This window comes from Phocoena sinus, chromosome 19, assembly GCF_008692025.1.
Source record: "Phocoena sinus isolate mPhoSin1 chromosome 19, mPhoSin1.pri, whole genome shotgun sequence".
In the NCBI taxonomy this organism is placed as follows: domain Eukaryota; kingdom Metazoa; phylum Chordata; class Mammalia; order Artiodactyla; family Phocoenidae; genus Phocoena; species Phocoena sinus.
Window position 1 is genome coordinate 46,519,718 of NC_045781.1, and position 25,456 is coordinate 46,545,173.

Genomic DNA, 25,456 nt, shown 5'->3' on the forward strand with positions numbered 1-25,456 from the left:
ATAAATGAAGTTAGAACACACCCTCTCACCATACACTAAAATAAATTCAAAATGGCTCAAAGACTTAAACATAAAACATGACACCACAAAACTCCTAAGAAGAGATCATAGGCAAAACAAATCATACCAATGTTTTCTTAGGTCAGTCTCCCAAAGCAATAGAAATAAAAACAAAACTAAATAAATGGGACCCAATCAAACTTACAAGCTTTTGTACAGCAAAGGAAACCATAAGCAAAATGAAAAGACAACCTACAGAATGGGAGAAAACATCTGCAAAAGATGCGACCGACATGGGCTTAATTTCCAAAATATACAAACAGCTCGTACAACTCAACAAAAAAAAAACAACCCAATCAAAAAATGGGCAGAGTAAGTCAGAAAGAGAAAGACAAATACCGTATGCTAACACATATATATGGAATTTAAGGGGAAAAAAAATGTCATGAAGAACCTAGGGGTAAGACAGGAATAAAGACACAGACCTACTAGAGAATGGACTTGAGGATATGGGGGGGGGAAGGGTAAGCTGTGACAAAGCAAGAGAGAGGCATGGACATATATACACTACCAAATGTAAGGTAGATAGCTAGTGGGAAGCAGCCGCATAGCACAGGGAGATCAGCTCGGTGCTTTGTGACCGCCTGAAGGGGTGGGATAGGGAGGGTGGGAGGGAGGGAGACACAAGAGGGAAGAGATATGGGAACATATGTATAACCGATTCATTTTGTTATAAAGCAGAAACTAACACATCATTGTAAAGCAATTATACTCTAATAAAGAAGTAAAAAAAAAAAAGATACAAGGAAATAAAAATTTTAAATAAAAATTACTCAACACCCCCCCCCACCAAAAAAAATAGAACTCAGGCCTACCGGACCTACTGAATCACAATCTGCACTTTTACAATCTCCCCAGTGTACTTGTGTACCCACGAATAGTTGAAAGGTACATTTCTACCTCGACATGTCTTTTCTGTCTGAGAAATACACACATTTTATCCAATTTGATATAAATAAAACACTCAAAAATGCAAAAAAAAAAAAAAAAAAAAAAGGGCAGAAGAGGGACCTCCCTGGTGGTGCAGTGGTTAAGGATCTGCCTACCAATGCAGGGGACATGGATTCAATCCCTGGTCTGGAAGGATCCCACATACCACGGAGCAACTAAGCCCACGTGCCACAACTACTGAAGCCCGCATGCCTAGAGCCCATTCTCAGCAATGAGAAGCCACTGCAATGAGAAGCCCAGGCACTGCAACTAGAGAAAGCCCACGCACAGCAACAAAGACCCAACGCAGACAAAAATAAATAAATAAATAAAAATCCTATGATAAACCATAATGGAAAAGAATATATAAAAAAAGAATATATATAACTGAATCTCTTTGCTGTACAGCAGAAACTAACACAACATTGTAAATCAACTATGTTTCAATAAAAAAATAAATAAAGTGACCCTCTTACAAGCAGCATTAAAAAAAAAAAATTTACACTCCCACCAGTACTGTATGAGAGGTCTGGTTGCTTTATATCCTTCCCAATACTTGATATTGTCAGTCTTTTAAATTTTAGCTGTTGCGGTGGGTGCATATCAGTTACCACACTGTGGTTTTAATCTGTATTTCCCTGATGACTAATCAAATCTCTGTATATATTTATTGGCCATTTAGCTATCTTGCTTTGGAAGTACCTTTGCAAATCTTTGGCCCATTTTTCTATAAGGTTGTAGAAGTTATTTATGCATTCTAGATGTAAGCCCTTTTCTGGATATATGTATTATGAATGTTTTCTCTAGTCAGTGGGTTGCCATCTCACTCTTTTAATGATGTCTTTTTTTTTTTTTTTTGGCTGTGTTGGGTCTTCGTTTCGTGCAAGAGCTTTCTCTAGCTGCGGCAAGTGGGGGCCACTCTTCATCGTGGTGTGAGGGTCACTCTTCATCACGGTGCGCGGGCCTTTCACTATCGTCGCCTCTCTTGTTGCGGGGCACAGGCTCCAGACGCGCAGGCTCAGTAGCTGTGGCTCACGGGCCTAGTTGCTCCACGGCATGTGGAATCTTCCCGGACCAAGGATTGAACCCGTGTCCCCTGCATTGGCAGATGGATTGTTAAACCACTGCGCCACCAGGGAAGCCCTGGACATTTCTGATTGCAGCACATCAAGAGGCACATAAAATCTGGTGGTTTCACTTTCTGAAATGCTAAGATTGATCAGTGGGTTCAGGTGGTGTCAGCCTGGTCCCTCTATTAAAAAGACTCCCACCAACCTTCCAATCTAATGGTTTGAAGAGTCACTGATGATCTTTGACTAGATACGTCAATGCATTAGGAGTCACAAAATGATAATTTTCCCCCCTATCATTCATGCTACAATTACTAGTTGGAATTTTTCTATTAAAAAAAACCTCCTTAGAGGGTGGGTGGAAGGGAAGAATAGGCAGAGCACAGAGAATCTTTAGGGCACTGAAAATACTGTATATGATATTATAATGATGGATGTATGTCATTATACATTTGTCCAAACTTATAGAATGTGCAACACCAACAGTAAACCGCAAGGTAAACCAAAGACTTCGAGTGATTACAGTGTGTAACTAACGCACCATTCTGGTGAATGATGCCAATAATGGAGAGGCAGTGCATGTATGCGTGGGGGAGGGAGGGGGGCAGGTGCATATGGGAGATCTCTCTACCTTCCTTTCAGTTTTGTTGTGAACCATAAACTACTCTAAAAAAAAAAAGTCTTAAAAACAAACAAACAGGGCTTCCCTGGTGGCGCAGTGGTTGAGAGTCCGCCTGCCAATGCAGGGGACACAGGTTCGTGTCCCGGTCCAGGAAGATCCCACATGCCGTGGAGCGGCTGGGCCCGTGAGCCATGGCCGCTGAGCCTGCGCGTCCGGAGCCTGTGCTCCGCAACAGGAGAGGCCACAACAGTGAGAGGCCCGCGTACCACAAAACAAAAACAAAAACAAAAAACAAACACTTAAAAGACCTTCTCCATCAACTATTTGGTTTTCTGGATACAGTTCATATAGGAAAGGCAGGATAAATGCTTAATCCTCTATTCAACAGTTTTCGGAGCAATGAGTTAGAGCTCTAATAACTTATTATGGTGATAAGTAAGGTTTTTTTTTTTTTTAAAAAGTGCACAATTATGAATTTATAGATTCACACAGATTTAATGTATTTCAATCTATAATCTAAGAATACATTCATTATTCTTTTTAATGCTCAAACTGTCCCAACTTAGGCCAGTAAGATCTCTCTCAAGGTTGCACCTGTGCCTACTGATGTAAATGTGTAAGACTCAGACAGCTTCCTTGCTTTCCAGCACAATAAAATGCCCTAGGCCCATCTTGTATATTTCCTATCACAGACCTGGAAAGCCATTTCTCCAAGCCTTGGTCCCCTTTAGTGTGAGAAGACCACAGTGTAGGGTATCAGATAGGTTTTTTGGTTTTTTTTTTTTCTGGGTAAAGATTTAATTTTATTTATTTTTGGGTGCATTGGGTCTTTGTTGCTGCGCACAGGCTTTCTCTAGATGTGGCGACCGGGGGCTACTCTTCATTGTGGTGCGCAGGCTTCTCCTTGTGGTGGCTTTTCTTGTTGCTGAGCATGGGCTCTAGGCGTGTGGGCTTCAGTAGTTGTGGCTCATGGGCTTAGTTGCTCCGCAGTACGTGGGATCCTCCCAGACCAGGGATCGAATCTGTGTCCCCTGCGTTGGCAGGCGGATTCTTATTCACTGTGCCACCAGGGAAGTCCCCAGAGAGTTTTTTAATACAAGCATATGCTTAAAGGGTCTCTGCGCATCTACTGTTAAATAACGTTCCACTTGCACAACACGTAACATTACACTAGGACTTAAAAAGTACCAGACTAGACAGGGTGCTGAATTTACAAAGCTTTTCTTTTAAATAATCTATTTCCTTCTCAAATGTCTAAGAAAATGAAAGGGAATGTAAAATGCCATTATAAAGTGACCAACTCAATGGGTCACAAGTCACATTAAATTGCAAGCCAGATCAAATCCTCTCTATATAGTTATGGCCAGTGAAAGCTCTGTACTATAAAGCATTAATCTATGATATTTGGGGTGAAAAGGCAAAGTATCAAAACACAGGTCTAGAGTTTCTAGCCTTCTGGAGTCTAAGCTTTCCAGATGTTGACCTTGTGGATCAAATCTGGATAAAACACTCACCTTCTAAAACAACAGCTCCAGGCTCCTCTGCCTGGACAACTCCCTCTTCATACTCTGTGGAGCTGTCACTGTCAGAACTACCTGATACCTGCAAGTCTTCAGAGACAGGATTCCTAGTCTCTGAACCATAAGAGGTGGCTGGCGAATGAGGCTGCGTCCTGCTCACTTGAAAGTAAGCATCCAGCGGTGATCTCAACCTATATATGCAGAAAGACAACAGAATTCTTGTACAATGTACCATCATCACAAGAATAATCCACAGTGATTTGGAGGTAAATCCTAGTCATTTTAATGCATCATCAGGCCATTAAGTGCTGCCTTTGAACGCTGAAGTAGGAATAGAGATTCAGGCAGGTGCTGACTGGACGAGACATGCTCTTTCCACTCAAGTATTCCATTGGCCCACACTGAAGCCTGACCCCTCTGCTAAAAGCTAATCCTACTTTACTGGCATTTCTTTTGTCAATACCTTTTAAAGACATGACTCATTAATATAAAGAAAGGAAGGGAGGGAGGGAGGGAGGAAGGGAGGGAGGGCTGACTCAGCAATTTGTCTGCTGATATTAGGGGGTTGAAAAGAGAGTGGGCAAGATGAAAAAGGGCCCTATTTTTTTTTTTTTTTTTTTTTTTTGCGGTACGCGTGCCTCTCACTGCCATGGCCTCTCCCGTTGCAGAGCACAGGCTCCGGACGCACAGGCCCAGCAGCCCAGCCGATCCGCGGCATATGGGATCCTCCCGGACCGGGGCACGAACCCGCGTCCCCTGCATCAGCAGGCGGACTCTCAACCACTGCGCTACCAGGGAAGCCCTAAAAGGGCCCTATTGATCAAATATGGCCTCATGGGATTCTGCTTCTGCAGCTACTAAGACCAAGGTCTTTTGAAGGTATGAAGCCTGGCTATGGTCATCATTGTCTCATCTCTTATTCTGAGCCACTTTTCAAGTCAAAAATGTCAAAGGACGAAAGTTCTCTCTTTTGCCTGCTCAAACCTGCTGTTGAGCTCTCTAGTGATTTTTTCCCATTTACTGTGTCAACTCCAGTATTTCTATTTTGTACATTTTTATAACTTGTCTCTTTATTGATATTGTCTATTTTGTTGTTTTATACTTTGTTTTAGTTCTTTGAATATATTTAAATAGCAGATTTAAAGTTGGTCTAGTAAGTCCAACATCTTGGCTTCTTCATGTACAGCTTCTATTTTTTCTTCCTGTGTTTTGGTTATACTTTCTTTACATATCTTATTTTTTCTTGAAAACTGGACGTTTCAAATAATATAATGTGGTAACTCTGGAAATGAGATTTCACCCATTCCCAGGGTATGTTGTTGTTGCTATTTCTTATAGTTGCTACTATTGGTTTAGTGACTTTTCTGAAGTTAATTCTATAAAGTTTGCATTCTTCATTGTGTGTGGCCACTGAAGTTTCTGTTTGGTTAGCTTAGTGTTCAGTTCATTATGACTAGATAGAGATTTCCTTAAACACTTGGAATCAGTACACCTCCCAGTCTTTGCTGAGAGACTTGATGTGTGTGTTGGGACACATCATCAATAATCAGCCAGGCAGGTGACAACTCTGCCTCAGCCTTCATTTCCTGCTTATGCAGAGCCTCAAAGTCAGCCAGAGTTGAGAGCTTAGTGCCTTCTTAGGTCTTTCCTGATTGTGGGCCCAGCTGCACACAGCCCTGGGCATGTATGTGGTCTTCTAGATTCCCAGGAATATGTCAGAACTTTTCAAAACCCCATAGGAAGATCTCATTCTCCACCTTTTCCTTTTAAGCTTTTTGGTTAGTCTAATGTTTGGCCCAATGGTCATCCACTGCCACAGGCAGACCCTGGGGAAAAGGCTTTAGAATTTTCGAACTGGACAAGCCAGGGATTGCCTTTCAAGTGGGATCTTCCAGGAAACCAACAAACAGGTCAAAGAAAGAGAATTCTCTGGGGATGAGCCTTTGAAGGACCTCTAATTCCATTCTACTCTCTCTAGTTGCTTCCAGACTACTGCCTTTTCACTGTGATTGCAGGCATTTAGTTTTCAAGACTACTATGGAGGGACTTCATAGTAAATCCCTCCATCGTAGTGGTTAAGAATCAGCCTTCTAATGCAGGGAGCATGGGTTCGATCCCTGGTAGGGGAACTAAGATCCCACATGCCGTGGGGCAACGAAGCCCGCGTGCCACAATGAAAGATCCCACATGCTGCAACTAAGACCCAACACAGCCAAATAAATAAATAAATATTAAAAAAAAAAAAAAAGACTACTATGAACCTGAAGAAGGGGATGGGAATAGGGAATGCCACAAAGCTCACAGTTCTTACTGAGATTCAGCTGGTTTGAGAATCACTCACTGAATTGCTACAAGTATTTGGTTAATTTCCAGAGTACTGAAAAGTTGGTTTTGATAAATTTTGCCAGTTGTTTCAATTATTTTTTTACAAAATAAATTTATTTATTTATGGCTGTGTTGGGTCTTCGTTTCTGTGCGAGGGCTTTCTCCAGTTGCGGCGAGCGGGGGCCACTCCTCATCGCGGTGCGCGGGCCTCTCACTGTCGCGGCCTCTCCCGTTGCGGAGCACAGGCTCCAGACGTGCAGGCTCAGTAGCTGTGGCACACGGGCTTAGTTGCTCCATGGCATGTGGTATCTTCCCAGACCAGGGCTCGAATCCATGTCCCCTGCATTGGCAGGCAGACTCCCAACCACTGTGCCACCAGGGAAGCCCTGTTTCAATGACTTTATGGAGAGAATTTTCTGAGGTCCTTACTCTGCCGTTTTCACTGATGTCACTCAGGTTTCCTTTTCAAAAAAAAATGCTAACCAAGTTTACAAACTTATTTTAGGAACTGTGCATGAACAGCAGCTATAGCTACTCATGAGAATAAGAATATAAGAACAGTATTTCCTAAGAACATTTTAACCAAATGAAATACATAATAAAGTTAGGCTATTACGTGCATATCAATAGCATTCTGCATAGAAACCAGTAAAAAATTAAGTGATTGACTATTTTTTTTAAAAATCACTCATTAAAAAAAAAAAAAAAATCACTCATTAATATTGCTTTTACATAGCAAAATAGGCATTTCCAAAGTCAGGTGGGGACATATAAAAGAGGAACTATGAAGAGCAACTGGGAGGCAGTGCTAGGAGTACAGTCTTAGAACCCAAGAAATTCTCCTTTTTTCCTACACTTATCATCTCTGAATTAAATAACAGTATAGTAAGTTCTTGTCCCTTGCTTACCCTCTATAGTCCTAGATTCTATAAGCTCCAAGAGAAACAGTACCCTGATCTGTCCTGTTCACCAACGTATCTTCAAGCAAAAGTTCAGTCTCTCACATAGTGGAGTGTTACAAATATTTGATGAATAAGTGATGATGCTGGCTGTCAGAATCAAGCAGCCTCAAACAAAGAAACAGGAAAGGAGTTTGTGACCTTGGCTGAGAAGTAGTTGGGAAAAATATTCCACTATGCAGGTTTCCCCAATTTTGGCTTCTTGGTGGAGTCTGAGGCAAAAGCTGCTCACCTTGGCCCAGGCTCTCAGCACCTGGCCCAGGAATGGTCTGTCGGGTGAGTAATGTCAAACACCATAATGAGAAATCCACCTCAAGAAATTCAGAAGGTATAAGCAATGAGTCCTGGAAAAGCTCAGACTTTTATGTGAATTTAGTGTGGAATTTGTTTACAACACAATTTAAAGGAAAAAATTTTAACGCCACATTTATCTGGCTCCAGAATCCATGTTCTCTCCACTGAACTGCATAATTCTTTGCCTTTAAGCTTTATTCTCTTTGTTGAGACAAACATATGACCGTCAGTCAAATAGCTTAACTGACATCATTTAACATCTAAATTCTGAAGCTCAGTCCCTGAGCAGAGATTCTACACACATCAAGCTATTTTCTGATTAGAGTCTGGCTTCTGTGTGGCAGCATCCCCTAGGTGAATCATGCTGACCATGCCAACAAGAGAATTTGGTCTCTGTGGTGTTTCTAATTTTCTCTGTAAATTGGCATCTGGTTTATAAGTGTCACTCTCCTGTGAACTGGTTAACACAAAAGTCCCCGACCAAGAGCAATCTCCACCCCCGCCTGCTCGTGAGTGGATGAACAACCAAGCGTGAGGACTACTGCAAGAGGCCTCTTGACAGTTCTTGGGGACACCGCTCTCAACTCTCAGTCCCCTTACTTCAACAGGGACCCCAAATTGCACTACAGGGTACCTTCACCTATGACACAAATGTATGAAATCCTACTTTGTTTTCAAAATCCGAGTAAACGGCATCTTAAAATAACAGAGTAGCATACATTTGCAACTCTTGTCAACACAGAACTAGGCACCTCTCACCCTTGATGGATCACATCCAGCAGTGACCAGGCATTACAGAGACTGAAGCCATAGTAATAGCAGGCCCTGATACAGTAATCAGCAGGATCCATGGAAAAGGATGCTGAAATCCAGAATCAGAAGGCACAGTCCAGTTCCAGTTATCCCAGTCAAATCACAAATCACCCCATCATCTTCCTCATTTGTAAAACATAGGTATTAGATGGCCCAGCTACCACTTTTTATTGTCACCTCATTATTTTCAGTGTTAGAAAACAAATGGGTCTGACTGAAGCTTCCTCTATCTGTTTTTGTTGACAACAGTCAGATTCAGGTTCCAACACCAGCTCTAACCTCCTCAGTGCTGTCGCTATGAGACCCTGAACAAACCACTCTCTCAGGGTCCAAGTTTCCTTCGTATTTAAAATGAAAAGGTTGAATTCAATCTCAACATTATGAAGATACTTAGAAGCCCAAATGTGAAACAAAGTATTTCAAAAAAGCTGGAGGAAGTGAAAAAACAGGTAAGGCATAGGTAATTGTTGTTCTTCATAATAACTCTGTCAAGACTTGACAGCTAAGCCCTTCAAGAGGCAAATTCAAACCAAAACCTATGGAAGAAAATTATTTTAAACTCTACAACACATTATCAGGTGTGGAGGGCTAGAATGTTTCTCACTTAGTCAGATAAGCTCTAAATTAATTCACACTCTACTTTTCACAAGGCTTCTCTAAATCCAGCCTGCCCATCTTCCAAAATCTACTGCACCACTAAGTAGAGAACAATGAAACATGGGCGAGTGGAGTGGCCTTGCAAGTTAAATATTTTTTTGATGTACAAGAGACAAATGATCTGAAGAAAAGCCAGCCTCTACAGAAACCGCTGTCAACAAACTACCACAGAGTTTTCAAAACATATCAGTGTAACTTGTCCCCTCCATTACTTCGTGAAGTAAATTAGGCAAGCACTTTTATTTTCATCTGACTTATGAGGTAACGGGGGTTCAGAAAGGTCACCTGACTTGCCAAGTCACAACGCCAATTCTTGGCAGCACTGGGGCTACGATCAGGGCCTAAAGGTTCATAATTCCCAATCTGGCACTAATCCTACTGTTTATACATATATTTACCTGGCACTGTTTGTCCTGTGAGACCCTCCAGCTCTTGCCCTCTGTGAAGCAGAACTCCTCCTCCTAGCTCTCACTGGCCCCACCCTGTGGTCCGAAGTTGGCCTCAGGAATTCCAGCATGCCATGAAGTCTCTGCAGCCCACTGATGAAGTTGTTCACTGAATCCAATGAAGACACTTGGGCAGTGTGGTTAGCACCAGATTCCTGCCTACTCTCCTCTGAAACTCCTGGATTGATGTTCTCCACAGTCTCTTCTCCTGAGAGCTCCTCCGTCATATCAATGGATACCTGTGGAGCAGCCTGAAGCAGAGGCAGTCCCTCTTGGCTGCTGACCACTTCATCAGGAGGGGGCTGGAGCAGGGCTGGTCCCCCTTGGCTGCTGACCACTGCAGCAGGTGCAGGCTCAAACAGGGGTGGTCCTTCCTGGCTGCTGACCACCTCAGTATGAGGAGGCTGGAGCAGGGCTGGTCCCCCTTGGCCGCTGACCACTTCAGGAGGAGCAGGCTGTTGTGCAGCACCATGATCTAACTGCACCTGAAGATCATATTTCATTGCTTCATGAGCCATCACTGAAGAAACAATATTTGTAAGTATTAGTAAAATATATCAGCTATAAGACATGTTTTATCTAATCATATCTGTTCTTTAATATTTCTGTTTAAGATCATTCTTGGCAAAACTGAGAAACTTAAAGAGATGATTTTGTTCGACTTTTTTTTTCCATAATAGGTACTTATAACCAGTTTTCCTGTTTGCCCTTTGAAAACATGAAGTCATGTGATCACAGCACTAACCTTTAAAATAGATCTAGGGACTTTCCTGGTGGCACAGTGGTTAAGAATACGCCTGCTAACGCAGGAGACACAGGTTCGATCCCTGGTCCAGGAAGATCCCACATGCTGCAGAGCAAATAAGCCCATGTGCCACAACTACTGACTCTGTGCTCTAGAGGCCGCAAGCCACAAGTACTGAAGCCTGTGTGCTGCAACTACTGAAGCCCATGCACTCTAGGGCTCACACGCCGCAACTACTGAAGCTTGCGTGCCTAGAGCCTGTGCTCTGCAACAAGAGAAGCCACCATGATGAGAAGCCCGCACACCGCAACCAAGAGTAGACCCCGCTCGCTGCAGCTAGACAAAAGCCCGCACACAGGAATGAAGACTCAACGCAGCCATAAATAAATAAATAAATAAATCGATCGATAAAATAAGAGGACTGAACTACTGAAAGCAGTGGATCCACAAGTACAAGGCAAAGAGAGTATGAGACACACAAATCAGTTTTTCGGACTGATAACTGGTAGGACTGTGTGCTGTTGAGAAGCAAGCTAATTTCCACTGAGGGGACTGTAAAAACCACGTACCAAAGAAGACAGCATTGAAAGACGGAGATGGAGAGCCTGTGAAAGTAGTTACTCTGTCCCTCAGGCAAACAATCAAAAAACCCCTCCCCCTGTGCTGCAGACAACTGGAGGTTTGAACCAGACAGACTTAAGACCAGCAGTGAAAACAAAGAGTTAAGTGAAAGTCTACAAACTTTCACAAGTGTGAGACACTTCAACCCTTCTCCCCAGCTGCACAAATCCAGAACGCAATATTCTGGTTTACATACATTCTCTATGCCTCAAGGCAGGAAATTACAGGATTGTTGCCTAGAGAAAACCAACTCAAGAGGAAAGATCTATAAATACTGACAGCTCTGACTCTCAAGAAAATGGCTGGATCTCTGCCCATACATCTAACAGTAAAAGTCCATTGGTTGGTAAGGTTCAGTCATTCATAAAGAGCTTCCACTCAGTTTTCTGGGGGTCTCTCCTCAAAATGACCAAATAGCCAAAGAACAACTGACATTCAAGAAAAGCCTCCAACATGAGAGAAAGAGACCAAAGCAGACAAAGAGAAGAAACTCGGAGAAAAGAAAGGAATACAATGCAAGAAACAGAAATAAGTAAATAAATAAACAAATCCAAACTTAAAAGAATGCCAAGGAAAAAAGGATCAAATCAGAAAACAAGAAAGAGCTCTTAAAAAAGAAAATTTACAGCCAAAATAAATGCTTTAATAGAAGGACTGGAAGATAAACCTGAGTAACTCTTTCAGAAAACAAAAGACAGTTAAAACATAATAATAATATTAAAAGCTCAAGCTAGAATACTTGATTAACTGAAGTACAAGAATGAGAGAACTCAAAATGGAGAAGAAAGTGAAGCAAAACCTCTGGTCAAGATGTAACCATACACTCTCTTCTAAGAACCCCAACACGGTAAATTTCCTCAAAAATTTTATCAGTTACAGAACAACCTCCATTATTAATTCCAATTTTAGGACACTTATAAAATATGCAAAACCACACTACTATATGGATTTATAGATATAAGATAGTATAAAACAAGCCCAGTCATGAAAAATACCAAATTCATGAGAGGAAGGGTGCAGAGGTACACATGAGGCTTTGAATACAGAATTTTTTTTTTTTAAGAAAAAAAAAAAAAAGAATTCTATCAAAAAGTCAAAGCCAAGATTTGTTACATCTGTGTGGTGAATGCACAGGTCTTTTAAAAATTATTCTGTGCACTTCTCAGTATGGTTAAATATTAAAAAGTGAAATTTCTTCCCATCATATGCCAGATCTGATTAGAGAACAACCACTTCTGATGAGACGTGAAAGGCCCAGAGCCGAATCCAAACCTGATTCATCGGTGTATCCTACACAGCAAGAAGTACAGAGCAGATGCTAAATATCTACTGAATTACACACCATCAACCTAAAAACACAAAACCAACCAAAAATCCCCCAACAACTAAGAACATATTAGCACCCGATATTGACACAGAGATAGGAGAGATATAGAACATGTTCATCCCGGCAGAAAGTTCTCTAACCAGCGCCATACTGGAGCAAAGCTTCCCAATCAACGTGGGGAAACACAAATCCCTCCAGGCCTGGGGCTGAGCAGCGGTGCGTCGCCTGCCCCCGCCCCCACCCCCACCCCCCGGCCCCAGGCCGTGAGCAGCCTGGTCCTAGACCTCCCGTAATCTTCCCAAGCTTTGTCACTCAGATTTCAACCAATGTCCGCTCCAGTCGGGATGATGGCTCCCAGTTAAAAGAATAAGAGGCGCCGGCGGAGAGTCGGGCCGACCTGGGTTCAAATCCCTGCTCTGTCACATCCTACCTCTGGGACCTTAGGAGGTTCCCTATTCTACTTGCTCCTCTGTAAAATGGGGATAATAAAAGTGTTTACGTCACAGTATTGCTGTGAGATAAAGTTGGACAGAATAGGTCTTTCGTTCAACTTGAAAGTGATGCAAGTAGAGGGCGCTCCACGGGACGGCAGTTATTTGCAGATGATGAGTCTGAGGCTCGGCTGCCTGGAGAGCAAACCGGGACCTGTGATTCCGGCCCCGCGGCCAAGTCGGCTCCTTCCGGGATCCCCGATGTTCCTGCCTTCCCCGCCCCCACCCTCACCGGCAACCCCAAAAGAGCGGGGATTCGGGAGACTCAGCCCCGACAGTTGGGGCCTTCCGGAGCGGCCGAACCTCCTCAGACAGCCGGGTTCCAGGCCGGCCCGCAGCCCATCTTGGGGCGTCCCGGGGCCCGGCGTCCATGGACCCAGCCCAGGAAGTCACCCCGGAGCCAGACGCCCAAGGTCTGGGAAAAAGTAAGCGCCCATCTCACCTGAAGCCGGAAGGACGCGTTCAGACTCGCGAGACCCCCGGAGCAGTTGCAGTCTCCTTTGAAGAAGTCTCGCCGGACTGGCGCCAACAACCACTTCCGGAGCAGCTCAATCCGCCAGCCTGTGTTGCGGCCTCGGCCTGCTCCTATTGGGCAGCAGTCCCAGTCGGCGGCCAATACCCTCTCTTCTTCTTTCTTTGGTCGCCACTGGCTGAAACAGCGGTGCTCTCATTGGCTGATCCTTCGTAAACGGACTAGGCGGGACCACGCTCGAGGAGGCCTCGTACAATTGGTAGGAACCTACGTCCGTCAACTCTCGCCCAAAGAGAAAAGCGGAAGCAGGGTTTTACCGGTCTTTATTTGAGTTTTGTGACGAGAGGAAGCGGAGAGAAAGATTTCTTGGTCCATTTTGGAAAGATGAAAATATTAAAACTGTGCCTCATGCTGTTTCTCCCTAAGTCTTTGGTGAAGGAGATGTCTTTATCCAAAGGCTGGTAGCTAATCCAATAATTTCAAAATGTTGCCCGCAGTATCCCGGAGCCGGTAAAGAGGAGTGGGACAATCCTGTTCATATATTGTATATCCTCCAGTGGGTTGAAGAGCTCATGCAAAAGAACTTACCTACGCGGTCTCTTCAATCCCAAACCATTGCAACAAATTGCCTGCTACTAAACTACCGTCACATCACTTGACAGCAAACATTTTTCAAGCATTTCCCTGAAAGACGAAATCTCACCTTTAGGAGGAAGACCTAAGAATCTAAACCTCAGGCACAGACTGCACACTGCCGAATTTCATTTGCTCAGCTTCCAATTCTGAGTGGAACTAGTAGCAGAGGAGAGTGTAAACAACTGAAAGCCTTGGATTATCCAAGTAATTGACTTTTCAATATTCTCCTCCTCCAAACCTGTCACTAAAGTGAACATTAGCAATTTTTTTCCTTTTCCTGCCCCTAAGGGAGCTTCTACTGAGCTATAGCAAGGTTAATATGAGGAAAAGGAATGTTATTTTGTAAACAAATACATATATTATGGCATAGAATGAAAAACATTTTGAGTGATTCTCACTGTTATATAAGTAACTGCATGTCCAATGCAGAAAATTTAGACAAGACATAGAAGCAAAAAAGAAAAATCGTCTCCAGAGAAGTCATTAGTTACTTTGTTTAAAATCGTCATCTATCTAAATGTGTATATTTAGGTATAGATGGAATTGTGTTTTAATCTCAAAATATATCTTGAATTGCTTTCCTTGTCCATGAATACATAGGCACATCATCAAACACTGAGTGATTCTTTGAAAATTAAAAAAAATTAATAGGTAATATCACATGGCAAAAAAAAATCCGGACAACACAGAGGGCTGCTTAGTGAAAAATATACAGAATGTTTCTAAAAGGTTCTGAGAGTATATTCATTCATGATCCACCTAATGGCCATGTTTACTAATTAGAAGAGAAAGAATAAACACACAAGCCAGAAGGTTATAGTCTTGTCTCCAACTTCCAAAAGTTTTATATAGTTAGAGGAGAAAGGTATTGGCTGTATTTCATTTTAGGGGTGAAATTCCCATTTACAACTTTATGGGTGATTACTTAAACACCAACCCCCCGTTGGCCCATTTGTAAAAAGACTGAAAAAAAAATGCACTAAGCGCCACTTCATAGAAGAGTTGTTTAGATGGATGTCTTTTTTTTTCTCCACCAAAAGACATAACTAATGGGTTCCCCTAAACTACATGATAGTAACTACTTTTATGGACCTGAACGTATAATTTAAATGAAAAATTTGAAAGAACTGTCAAGGTTAAAATATGCCAAAGAAAGTTTACACTTGTGGTAAGCCTCATCCCCAGGCTCTGGGGAAAGCCATGAATTTCCCTCTACCATTAGCAGTACCTTCATTCATTCATTTTCTGGTTCATTCGATCAACAAATATTGGAGTAGCCACTGTCCTACTCCAGGAGAGGAATGTGAAAGCAAGGGACTCATACGTGGTTTCTGAGTTTGTGGCAATGTTCTAGTCTTTAACCAGGGGTGGATATGTGATGTTCTTTTCCTCTGACTTAAAAAAAATTGCACATATATATTCTATACACTGCTGTACTGTGATACATATCACAATAAAGATAAGAAAAACATTATTTTGTATCTTTGAACTCTGTAGCAACTTCAGTGGAAACACTTCCCCAATCCGGGGATACTGCCTGTGAATCATGTTCTCTTGTGTCTGGAGCTTTGTGGAAAGTCTGAGAAATTTGGATCTAGAGTGGGAGAGGGAGACATTCCCAGGGAGGGAGATGGTGTAAAGAAACGGAGGAGCAGCTGATAACCTGGTGAAATAAAAATCTGAGTAGAGGGCTTCCCTGGTGGCACAGTGGTTGAGAGTCTGCCTGCCGATGCAGGGGACGTGGGTTCGTGTCCCGGTCCGGGAAGATCCCACATGCCGCGGAGCGGCTGGGCCCGTGAGCCATGGCCACTGAGCCTGCGCGTCCGGAGCCTGTGCTCCGCAACGGGAGAGGCCACAACAGTGAGAGGCCTGCATGCCGCAAAAAAAAAAAAGTCTGAGTAGAGGAAATTACCCGCCCCCCCCGCAGGATGTTGATAAAAGAGAAGGAAGGGAGAGAAAGAATATAGGCTGGAGTAATCTGCCTTCGCAACCCAACTTTAGACTAAACAATGCCCTTAGGGTTGGGTTTCTGAACTCCTGTGCTCTTGATATCTGGGCCGGATAATCTTTGTTGTAGGGGGCTGTCCTGTGCCTTGTAGGATGTTGAGAAGCTTCTATCCACTAGATGCCAATGGCATGTCCACCCCACCCCACCTCCCCTGAGTTGTGACAGCCAAAAATGTCTTTAGACATTGCCAAATGTCCCCCAAAGGGCAAAACAACCCCTGGTTGTGATACATAAGGAAAATCTTTCACAAATGTTAAGTAACACATGTGGCCCATGCTCTTTAGACCAGAAAAAGCCCTACCTTTAACACAGGGCCTCCTGGAGGGCTCATATGCACAGCAATCATCAATGATCTCCTGCAACTGTGAAGGGCAATCTTTATGCACTGGCTCCTGGTGCCGGTCCACAGCCACCAGCTGGTAGATCTTGGAATCACAGCCTGGCATGGAAATGATAGGATGGGAGGCTTAAACATTGCTCTGGCACACACACATTTCTCTGGATGCTGATGGCTGGCAATGGAAGCAAGGACTTTGAGAACTGAAGAAACAGGAGCTTCCAATGACCCCAATGACAAGCGCAGGCAATGCCCACATTGAAGAACAAAGCACCCGGGACAGCACTGATGGGAATCTCTAGTCTCTTGGAAGGCGACCCAATCCCAGCACCATCTGAGCCAACTTTCACACTGGTTACCTTCAAATGGGCTTTTCCCAGTGGCGATTTACCAGAGGACGATTCCAAAGCTAAAAGAGAACCAAGAAACTGAACAACCGTAACAAGTTTCCCTCTTCCCATGCCCCTCTAGCCATTTCCAGAAAACACAGTGGATTTTCTTTTTGGCTGTGCTGAGCAGCTTGTGGGATCTCAGTTCCCCAATCAGGGATTGAACCTGGGCCACGGCAGTGAAAGCGCAGAGTCTTAACCACTGGACCACAAGGGAAGTCCTCACAGTGAATTTTCTGATTACCACCCAATTCCATTCAACAGAGTTAAGGTGCTCCTCCCTAATGGCATTTGACTTGGACTTTCTTGTCCCGTTCATCTGAGTTAGAATCTGCACAAGAACATATACATACTTGTATATTTCAGCTTTTATGTCATATTTATTATACACATTTTCCAGTCTCTGAGGTGAGATGTATGCGGCAGAATTGGCTCTCTCTGCTTCTTTCCCTTTAGTTGGTCAGCTGATGGAAATCTGTGTTTTGCTCAACTCAAATCCTGCAAGCTAGATAATGACTCAGAGACAGAAATAAACAGCACCATCTCAGGTGGGGGATAGAGGGAAGGGGTTGGTGCTACACATGATTTTCAGGGGATGGTTTTTTTCCTTTGGGATGTATTTCCAGTGGTGTCTTCTGGCTCTGTGGCTACTCTCCTGGCTGGCATCCTGGGTTCAATTTATTATGGTGTAACGACCAAGAGAAACACAAAGAGGTTTCTTCTCTGTAAAACGGGGCATGAGGATTACTTGAGGTGATGGTTATAAAGCACCTGTAAGACTTGGTATGTTGTTGTTCTAGTGTTACTATGTTAGATACAGGGCTTTCTCAGTTGACGACTCAGCTCCACTGAGTGAGTGTGGACGGGGTGCCTGGAGTCACCGATGGCTCATTTTCTCTCGGAAGCAGACCAAAAAAACACACAAAAAACCGACACATGGGTATCCTCTCTGTTGTATCTGAACCTATAGGCAGCCTGTTACCCCACTGACCCTGCACGGTCAATGCCATGCTCTTAAAGAAGCCACAGCACAAGTCACGGGAGTGTGCGTTCTCCTTGGTCCATGCACATCTGTCATCAGCACCATCCGTGTGCAGAGGGCTGCCAGCCCTAAACGCAGCCAGGGATCCAAAACTAGGGTCAAGGTCAGGAAAAGGATTAGACACTTAGGTGGCTCCTCCCCCTTTCATTCACATGTTCAGTGAGCACTGACATCCTCTGACATCTGGCTCCACGCTAGCCACCAGGGGTGAAAGGCTGAACAGCACATGTTACAGTCAGGTGTGAGAAGGACCGTGCTTTGTGAACACTTATATTACACCAGCTACGGGGAAAGACATCTGAAAGGCAGAAAAGACCCATCTTCTGTTATTCAGAGAAAGCTATCTGTGGATGACAGAGAAAATATTCTTTTAGCACTTGGGAACAGTGGACATCGAGTTAACAGAACCCTTTTCTCTTCCATAGGAGAATCTGAATTTCAGTGGACCTTTTAGCTCTATTCGCCTGGGAAACTGACAAAAGCTGACTGTTACCTATGCTCCTAAGTAATATTGCTGCTGATTTAAAAATGATGGGTGATTAGTAACTTGTTTATGGATGAGAGGTCGGGGGGATGGGGACTATAAAGAGCTATTGGGGGACTTCCCTGGTGGTCCAGTGGTAAAGAATCCGCCTTCCAATGCAGGGGACGTGGGTTCAATCCCTGGTCGGGGAACTAAGATCCCACATGCCCTGGGGTAACTAAGCTGGCACACCACAACTACTGAGCCTTTGCACCTCAACTAGAAAGCCCATGTGCCACAACTAGAGAGCCCAAACACCGCAACTAGAGAGAAGCCTATGCGCCACAAGGAAGAGCCTGCGTGCCACAGCGCAAGATCCTGCATGCCTCAACGAAGATCCCGTGTGCCACAACTAAGACCCGACGCACCCAAAAAAGTAAAGAAAATAAATAAATAAATAAATAAATAGTCTAAGAAAAAGAAAGAATATTGACTCCTGTGAGTCGTGAGGCTTCTAAGCCTGGATGGCCCCACACCCACCCGAGGGGAGCCTCTTTCTGTCACACCTAGGATGAGGAGAATATCTCCTGGAGGATTGTGGGGACAGGTGTGGCATCTCCGGCTGGAGAGAAGAATTTGATGCTACCCTGCTGGCAAGCTGTGTTGCGTGCTACCCTTCTAATTGCCTCCAGGTGCCAAGTGTGGGCTATGGCTGGCCTGTGAGTCTGAATGCCTACCTGGGCTTAAGAAGATCCCCTCATGGGTGTTTCAGGGACACAGAAGTGGTGTCCAGGCATCTAAGGGGAAATGGCTCTTAGCCCATCCCTGCTGAGTGCCTGGGCAGCGGTGGACGACGGGCATCAGAAGAGCAGGCAGGACTGAGTCTGTCCTGTGGTGGGCACACGGGAAGCTGTCCGGGCAGGGGAAGAGTTGAACTCAGTTGAAGGCAGAGAAACGAGCAGGCACAGGCCTCTGGGAAATGTGCATCCCTCTCCCAGCACCAAACAGTCACACAGGTCGAACTCAAAGGGCCCCTGGAAGGCCATACTCACCTTCACGTTGCAGTCTTTAGTCACCAGGAAGCTCGTGCTGCTGATGTTTCTGTGGAGTTCTGCAGGTGTTTCCAAATGGTGCAGCCTGACACGACCAAAGGCAGGGGACATTAGTGACCTTTGCACAGACTTTGCTATCCACGGGTAGGTGGGAAAACCGGGATGCAGAGGTGAGATTTGACAATTGTGAGCTGTACGCCTCTGTGGTGCTCTGCCTGGGAAGCACTGAGCAAAGCAAAGGGCTCAGAGGCATGGCTGGATGGTTGGACCCTACCTAGGACCCTTCTGGTTGAAACAGAATGTGAAGCTGGGGTTCCCACCAACTTAGTAAGTGTTAAGTGTTTTGGATTAATGGAGCCTCTGCCTCCCAGTTTGGGGTGTTATCACAGAGTTGGCCTTAGGTTGGCTTCTCCCAGAAGCAGATCATGAGCCACAGATTTGGGTACAAGTGATTGATTAAGAAGGTATTCCCAGGAGAAACCAGGTGAGGGAGTAGAGGAAGCAGGACAGAGAAGGAGAAGAAATCAAGCAAGGGTGTGACTTCAGGTGAAGTTCCAGGCTCAGCCTGACCCCACGGGGACTTCTAGAGGATAACTACCCCTCAGGGTTTGTTCTGCACGAAGCAAAGGAGCTGGACTTTTGTACTCACACCTGTTGTTCAATGACTGTGGACTGGGTGGGGTTGGGGGAGAGGAACAGGGACAGGGACAGGTGGTTATAAAGCTCCCGGGCACTTTCAGCTCTCAGGGCCAAGGGGCTCCAGTGCCCATGGATATTCCTCTGCAGATGGCGGCCATGAGCTGTTAGCAGCAAAGTATGCTGAGTGGGGGGGGGGGGGGGAGGGATGAGTGTGCAGAGCAGGTGAAAAGGATCAGAGGACATCTGGATAGGCGCTAACAGTGTCTCCTACAGTCCAAAATGACTTCTCATAAAACTCACTAGTGTAGGGAGTTGAGGAGGAATAAACTTTATGATTTCCAAGAAAGATCTAAGGCAGTATTTCCAAAAGTATGGATAAGTGGTATGCAAGATGACATAGTGAGAAAATTATTCTTCTTTTAATTCCAGTCTTTCTGATTACGCCAAGAAGAAAGTCTCAGTTTGGTGTTGGATGTCTTTAATACCTCCCTAAATCTGCTGACATCTCCTCTGCACAAAGAGAATACCGGTCTGAATTGCAGGCCTTTGGGCAGGAGGCATCATGCAGCCAGAATTTAATAACATTGTTTTGGTTTTATTTGTGGTCACCTATTTGTGATAAGTGATTCTCGTCTTCAAGTTATGGTAGTAATAGAAAGTGTCCTTTTTTATTTTATTTTATTTTTTATTTATTTATTTATTTTTTATTTTTTGCTGTACGTGTGCCTCTCACTGTTGTGGCCTCTCCCATTGCGGATCACAGGCTCTGGACGCGCAGGCTCAGCGGCCATGGCTCACGGGCCCAGCCGCTCCGCGGCATGCGGGATCTTCCCGGACCAAGGCACAAACCCACGTCCCCTGAATCGGCAGGCGGACTCTCAACCACTGCGCCACCAGGGAAGCCCAAATCTAAAATTCTTATCAGGTCTACCAGGACCTGCATGACCTTGCTCCTGTATCTTCTGGCCTACCTCCCCACTTTCATCTGGTATCTCTCCTTCACCTACCACACTAAAGCCATGCTGGCTTCTGGCTGTTCCTTGCACAGGCCATATTTATTCCCACCTCAGGGCTTTTGCATTCATTGTCTTCCCGGCCTGGAATGCGCCTCTCCCTCAACTTCACATGACTCACTCCTTTTGATTATTCAAGGTGTCCATTCAAATGTCACCCTGACCACTCTCACTGCACCCACTGTCACTTTCCATCTCATTACCATGTGTACGATTTTTATTGCCTTTAGATAAAATAATTTACTTAGCCCTCTATCTGCAGACTTATGTTCCGTGAAGGCAAAGATCTTGTGTATTTTGCTCTGTGTTGAATCTCCAGCACTTAGAACAGTGCCTGGCACATGGTACTCAATTCCTGTTTGTTTAGATAATTAGTGAATTTTTCTTCCTGGATAATTTACATATTAATGGAACGTCCTGGAAAAACTAAGGCTGGGAGGATTGACATCAAAGAGAATGGAAAGGGAAACATGACTCATCCGTACCACCCCCACCCCGCCACTGGTGGCACACTCAAATCTCACCAGCCCCCACCATGTCTGTACCCAGGGATGTCCGGAGTTCTGAGTTACATGAATAGACACCTACTAAAACCTCTTCAGCCTTCCTGATTTTTTGGTAAACAAAAATGAGACTAATATACCCCCATTTGGAGTCCCCCCATCTAAAAAAACTCCTTACCACTTCTCAGTCCTTGGATAACCTTCCTGTCTTCCTCTGCGTCCTACTGATCTTCCTGTTGCCAGAATGCTCCTGGGCTGATGCTTGAAATATGCATCTGTTGATCCACCTGAAGCAGTGGTGAGAACTCCTCCCAGACATCTCTCAGCCTCTTGTTCACTCCAGTGAACAGTATTCTGTCATGCCCTACTGTTAGAAACTTCTGGATTTATTGCTGAACTTATCTATCCACTCCTTAGCTTCCTCTAGGGCAGCCTGGAAACGTTTCAGGGCAGTGGTTATCTCGGTGGGCAGGTTCCTCTCTCCTTGGGCCTGGAGCATTTGCAGAGGCTGCAGCAGGCCATGGACATGGCTCCTTAGATGTCAGCACTGTTTCTGGCAGTATTTCATCTCTTCACACTGGTTGTAGATAAGCTGGACTAAGGAGATGATCTGCCTCAATTGATCCATTTCTGGAAGAAACAGATGGAATTTGTTTAAGTCTCAGGAATCTCCTGCATATTTACTACTGGGCTAAGGGTGTCTGTGATTTAAATGGCTGTAGAGGTCTCCCCATAAACTTCATGTAAGGTAGAGATGGCTTGCTGTCCACCAAAATCTTCCAGTTTTAGCTGGAAAGTGTTGGCCCAGCTAGGACTACATCTCCCAGCCTTCCTTGCACCTTGATGTGGCCATGTGACTAGTTCTCACCAATGGGGTGTGAGTACCATAAGTGTTACTTTGGGCTGAGTCAGGTTTGTCTCCTTCACACACTGTCAGCTGGTTACACAGGATGATGTAGCCCTAGGTGTGGTAGAGCCCAAGAAGGGAGAACCTGGATCCCAGAATCATCGCTTGGAGGAGAGCTGCTCATAAACCTGGAATATCTGCCATGGACTAAATTTCTATTGCATTTGAACCATTATATTTTGGGGTCTATTTATTAAATAAATTTAGCCTATTCTAACAAATATATCCTGCCAAAGTATAGGGGTGACTATAGGATAGTAGGTTGAAAAGCTCAGGCCCTTTCCAAATAAGGCAAGGATTACCTAGTAAGTCACCAACTGTTCAAGGATAAAGGGCCCAGTGGTGGAAGATCTAGTTTTTAAAGAGCAATCAGAAATTTAGATTTTTATGTTAAATCTCTCAATTTAAAATATTGCAACCAAGTCAAAAAATGTTTTAAAAACTGTGCAGTCCAACACTGTGTGGATCAAATAAAATACGTTTGTCAACTGGATATTGCCATGAAGCCTCAGTTTACTACCTTGGCCACAGCCGGCTGAGGATATTCAGGACTGTAATAGAAGTTGGCTTCTGCAGTCTCAAATTTTCTTTTCTGTCTCTTTTCCCAGTGCTTGAGCAGCCCTGCCTCCCTGGTCCTCACCTCCATCCCTCTCTACTGTGTTTTTAGCACTCTGTAAATTTGTTCCAGCCTCCCCATTGGCCGATGCATCAATAAGCCTTCATGTTGTAAGTGCTGACCCCTCAGAGGCATTTGCACTAAAGATTAAGAGACTTTTCAGGCCCAGAGGAGTTGAGGTAGACATCTGTGTTGCCTATACAGCATCCATTTCTCTGCTTCCTATTGTTGCCCAAATTTTCTGTGACTATCTGCTCCTCCTCCATTCAGCAATCAGTTTGTGGGGAGCTGGCCCCACCCCTGGTTCTAAGGGTGAGACTTGTATCTAAGCCAGTGGTTCTAAACTGAAGGTGACTTTGCACACGCCCCCCCCACTCCCTGCTGGGACTTTTGGCAACGTCTGGAGACATTTTTGGTTGCCACGGCTAGGGGATGGGTGTCATTGACATCTAGCAGGTAGAGGTCAAGGTGCTACGATGCATAGGATGCTTCCCACCCCGCCCCGCCAACAAAGAATGATTCAGCCCCAAATGTCAATAGTGCAGGGGTTGAGAAACGTTGATCTAAGTCATCAGACAATTCCTAGTAGCTTATCACAGTGATTTGTTCAAAACTGGGCACCTGGGCTACTTTGAGGGGTACGTTTGCTGGGGAACTTCCTGGCTCCCCTAAGCCAGCCCAGTAAGTCAGCTTCTAACTCTCAACCTCTCTCTGAATAGGAGTGAGAAAGCATGGAGCCCTGATTCTAAAGCTGTGGAATGAGGCTAACCTACAGATGGCAGAACGGAAAGAAAAGAATGAGTCCTCGGTGACAACATTGAGCCACTGGTGGTTTGAACTGACCCTGAAGTGTACCTCATTCCTCAATTACAGGTTTCATGAACCAATAATTTTCCTTATTGTTTAAGCTCCTTTGAATCGTGTTTGCTGTACTTGCAACCAAAGGCAACTGTGTTCAGTAATGAATGATGATAATAGCGATGATTACTACAGGCTAAGTGCTTTGGAACCACAAGCTCACTGTGGTTATCTGCATTGTATAGGTGAAGATCCTGAGGTAGGGAAAGGTTGCATTTAAATAAGTACAAGTCCACAGAAACGGTTGCCAAAGGACTTTTATTTTGGCAGGCAAGATCTTAGTTCCCCCGCAGTGGAAGAGCAGAGTCTTAACTAATGGACTGACAGGGAAGTCTCTCTAAAATACTTTTAAACAAAGTTAATCTCAACAGTTCTATTCCAAGAAGGTAATTGGTCTGGAGCCCAAATCTGGTTTAAAAGTATGAGTAAGAAACTAGCAGAAGCCAAACCAAATAAGCAACTAATTGATACATTTTTGTTGTTGTCTTAGAGTTATACTGATCTAACAAGAGAAGTAACAGGTATTAGGGCATGCCTAAAAAGACTCAATGGGTCTCAGGCTGCCCAGCTATTCACAGTTGCTAAGCAGAGAGCTTCAAGGCCATTTCTTGGGACTCCTGAGGGCAATGAACTATATACCTTTCTCTGGTCCACCGGAGACAAAGGCAGACGTGAAAATGTTGCTCAAGGAACCTTGAGGATTTCAGCTTCATAGCTCCAAGCTTCAGTTATCTTATTGCCAGCCTCATCAAAAAAGCCATATCTCAGAAACAACTAATCAAAAGATAATCGGAAAAAATACCCCACTCATCAAAGCAATAATTTAAAACAATACATTTCGCAGGAAAAGTGATAACGTGGTATGAGGAAAACCACAGAAAACAAAGCTTCAAGAAATGGAGAGGGACTTCCCTGGCAGAGACGTGGTTAAGACTCCGTGCTTCCACTGCAGGGAGCTCGGGTTCCATCCCTGGTTGGGGGACTAAGGTCTCGAATGCCTCCAGGCGTGGCCACAATAAAAACCAAAAAACGAAATGGAAAGAACTGTTATTTTTCTAGCTGGGAAGATTAAAAATGACAAACCTGGCAATCCTTTCCAAAGGTAAATCCAATTTAACGCAGCTCCAATAAAACTCGCAATGGCACGTTTTGGTACTGAAAGTAAATGATCCTCAAGTTCATTTGAAAGAGGAAATTAGTAGCAATAACAAGGATTTTTGTAATAAAAAGGGACTTACCTATAAAATATTAAAATTATAATTACTAAAATTGTTTAGGGCTTATTAATTTTATAATTACTAAAATTGTTTAGGGCTTATTAAGTATAGGAAAAAGATACCAAAAGGATGAAAGGGAATATAAATACATATATACTTTGATTCAACAATGTGAATTTCTAGGAACTTGTGCTGTGGAAAAGCTCATATGTGTACAGATAGTTGGATACTAAGGATGTACACTGAGGTGCTATTTGTAATATGTAAAACTGCTAACAACCTTGATAAGGATATGTTACTTGCAGAAAAACAATGAGGGGTAAAAGTCACTAATTTTAAAAGTGAAAAATCTTAAAACGGCAGTAACAATATAAATCCTTTGAGAACTCTAATGCCATTTCCTCCTCCCCTCCGAAAAATGCCA

At 44.1% G+C, this 25,456-nt stretch overlaps 2 protein-coding genes across 6 annotated transcripts in view; both read right to left on the reverse strand.

The window, feature by feature from the left end:
• The window catches only part of RFWD3 (ring finger and WD repeat domain 3), a 52,089-nt gene extending 36,480 nt beyond the window's left edge, over window positions 1–15,609 (reverse strand). For 3 of the 5 annotated variants that reach the window (XM_032613035.1, XM_032613039.1, XM_032613036.1), the window contains exons 1-3: window positions 13,323–13,438; window positions 9,649–10,216; window positions 4,197–4,393 (exon numbers count right to left, since the gene is read on the reverse strand). In XM_032613035.1, the coding sequence (XP_032468926.1) occupies window positions 4,197–4,393; window positions 9,649–10,214 (763 nt within the window). In that variant the 5' untranslated portion in view covers window positions 10,215–10,216; window positions 13,323–13,438. Of the gene's footprint in view, window positions 1–4,196; window positions 4,394–9,648; window positions 10,217–12,888 lie in introns of all 5 variants that reach the window. The other 2 variants (XM_032613038.1, XM_032613037.1) reach the window with 2 other exon arrangements.
• A 288-nt stretch (window positions 15,610–15,897) lies between these two features.
• Window positions 15,898–22,062, reverse strand: MLKL (mixed lineage kinase domain like pseudokinase). Its single transcript, XM_032614827.1, is given in 7 exon segments — window positions 15,898–16,435; window positions 16,693–16,742; window positions 17,076–17,227; window positions 19,280–19,364; window positions 19,929–20,079; window positions 21,613–21,819; window positions 21,822–22,062. Coding segments are annotated over 7 exon segments (1,212 nt in total). The 3' UTR covers window positions 15,898–16,109.
• Between the last annotated feature and the right edge of the window lie 3,394 nt (window positions 22,063–25,456).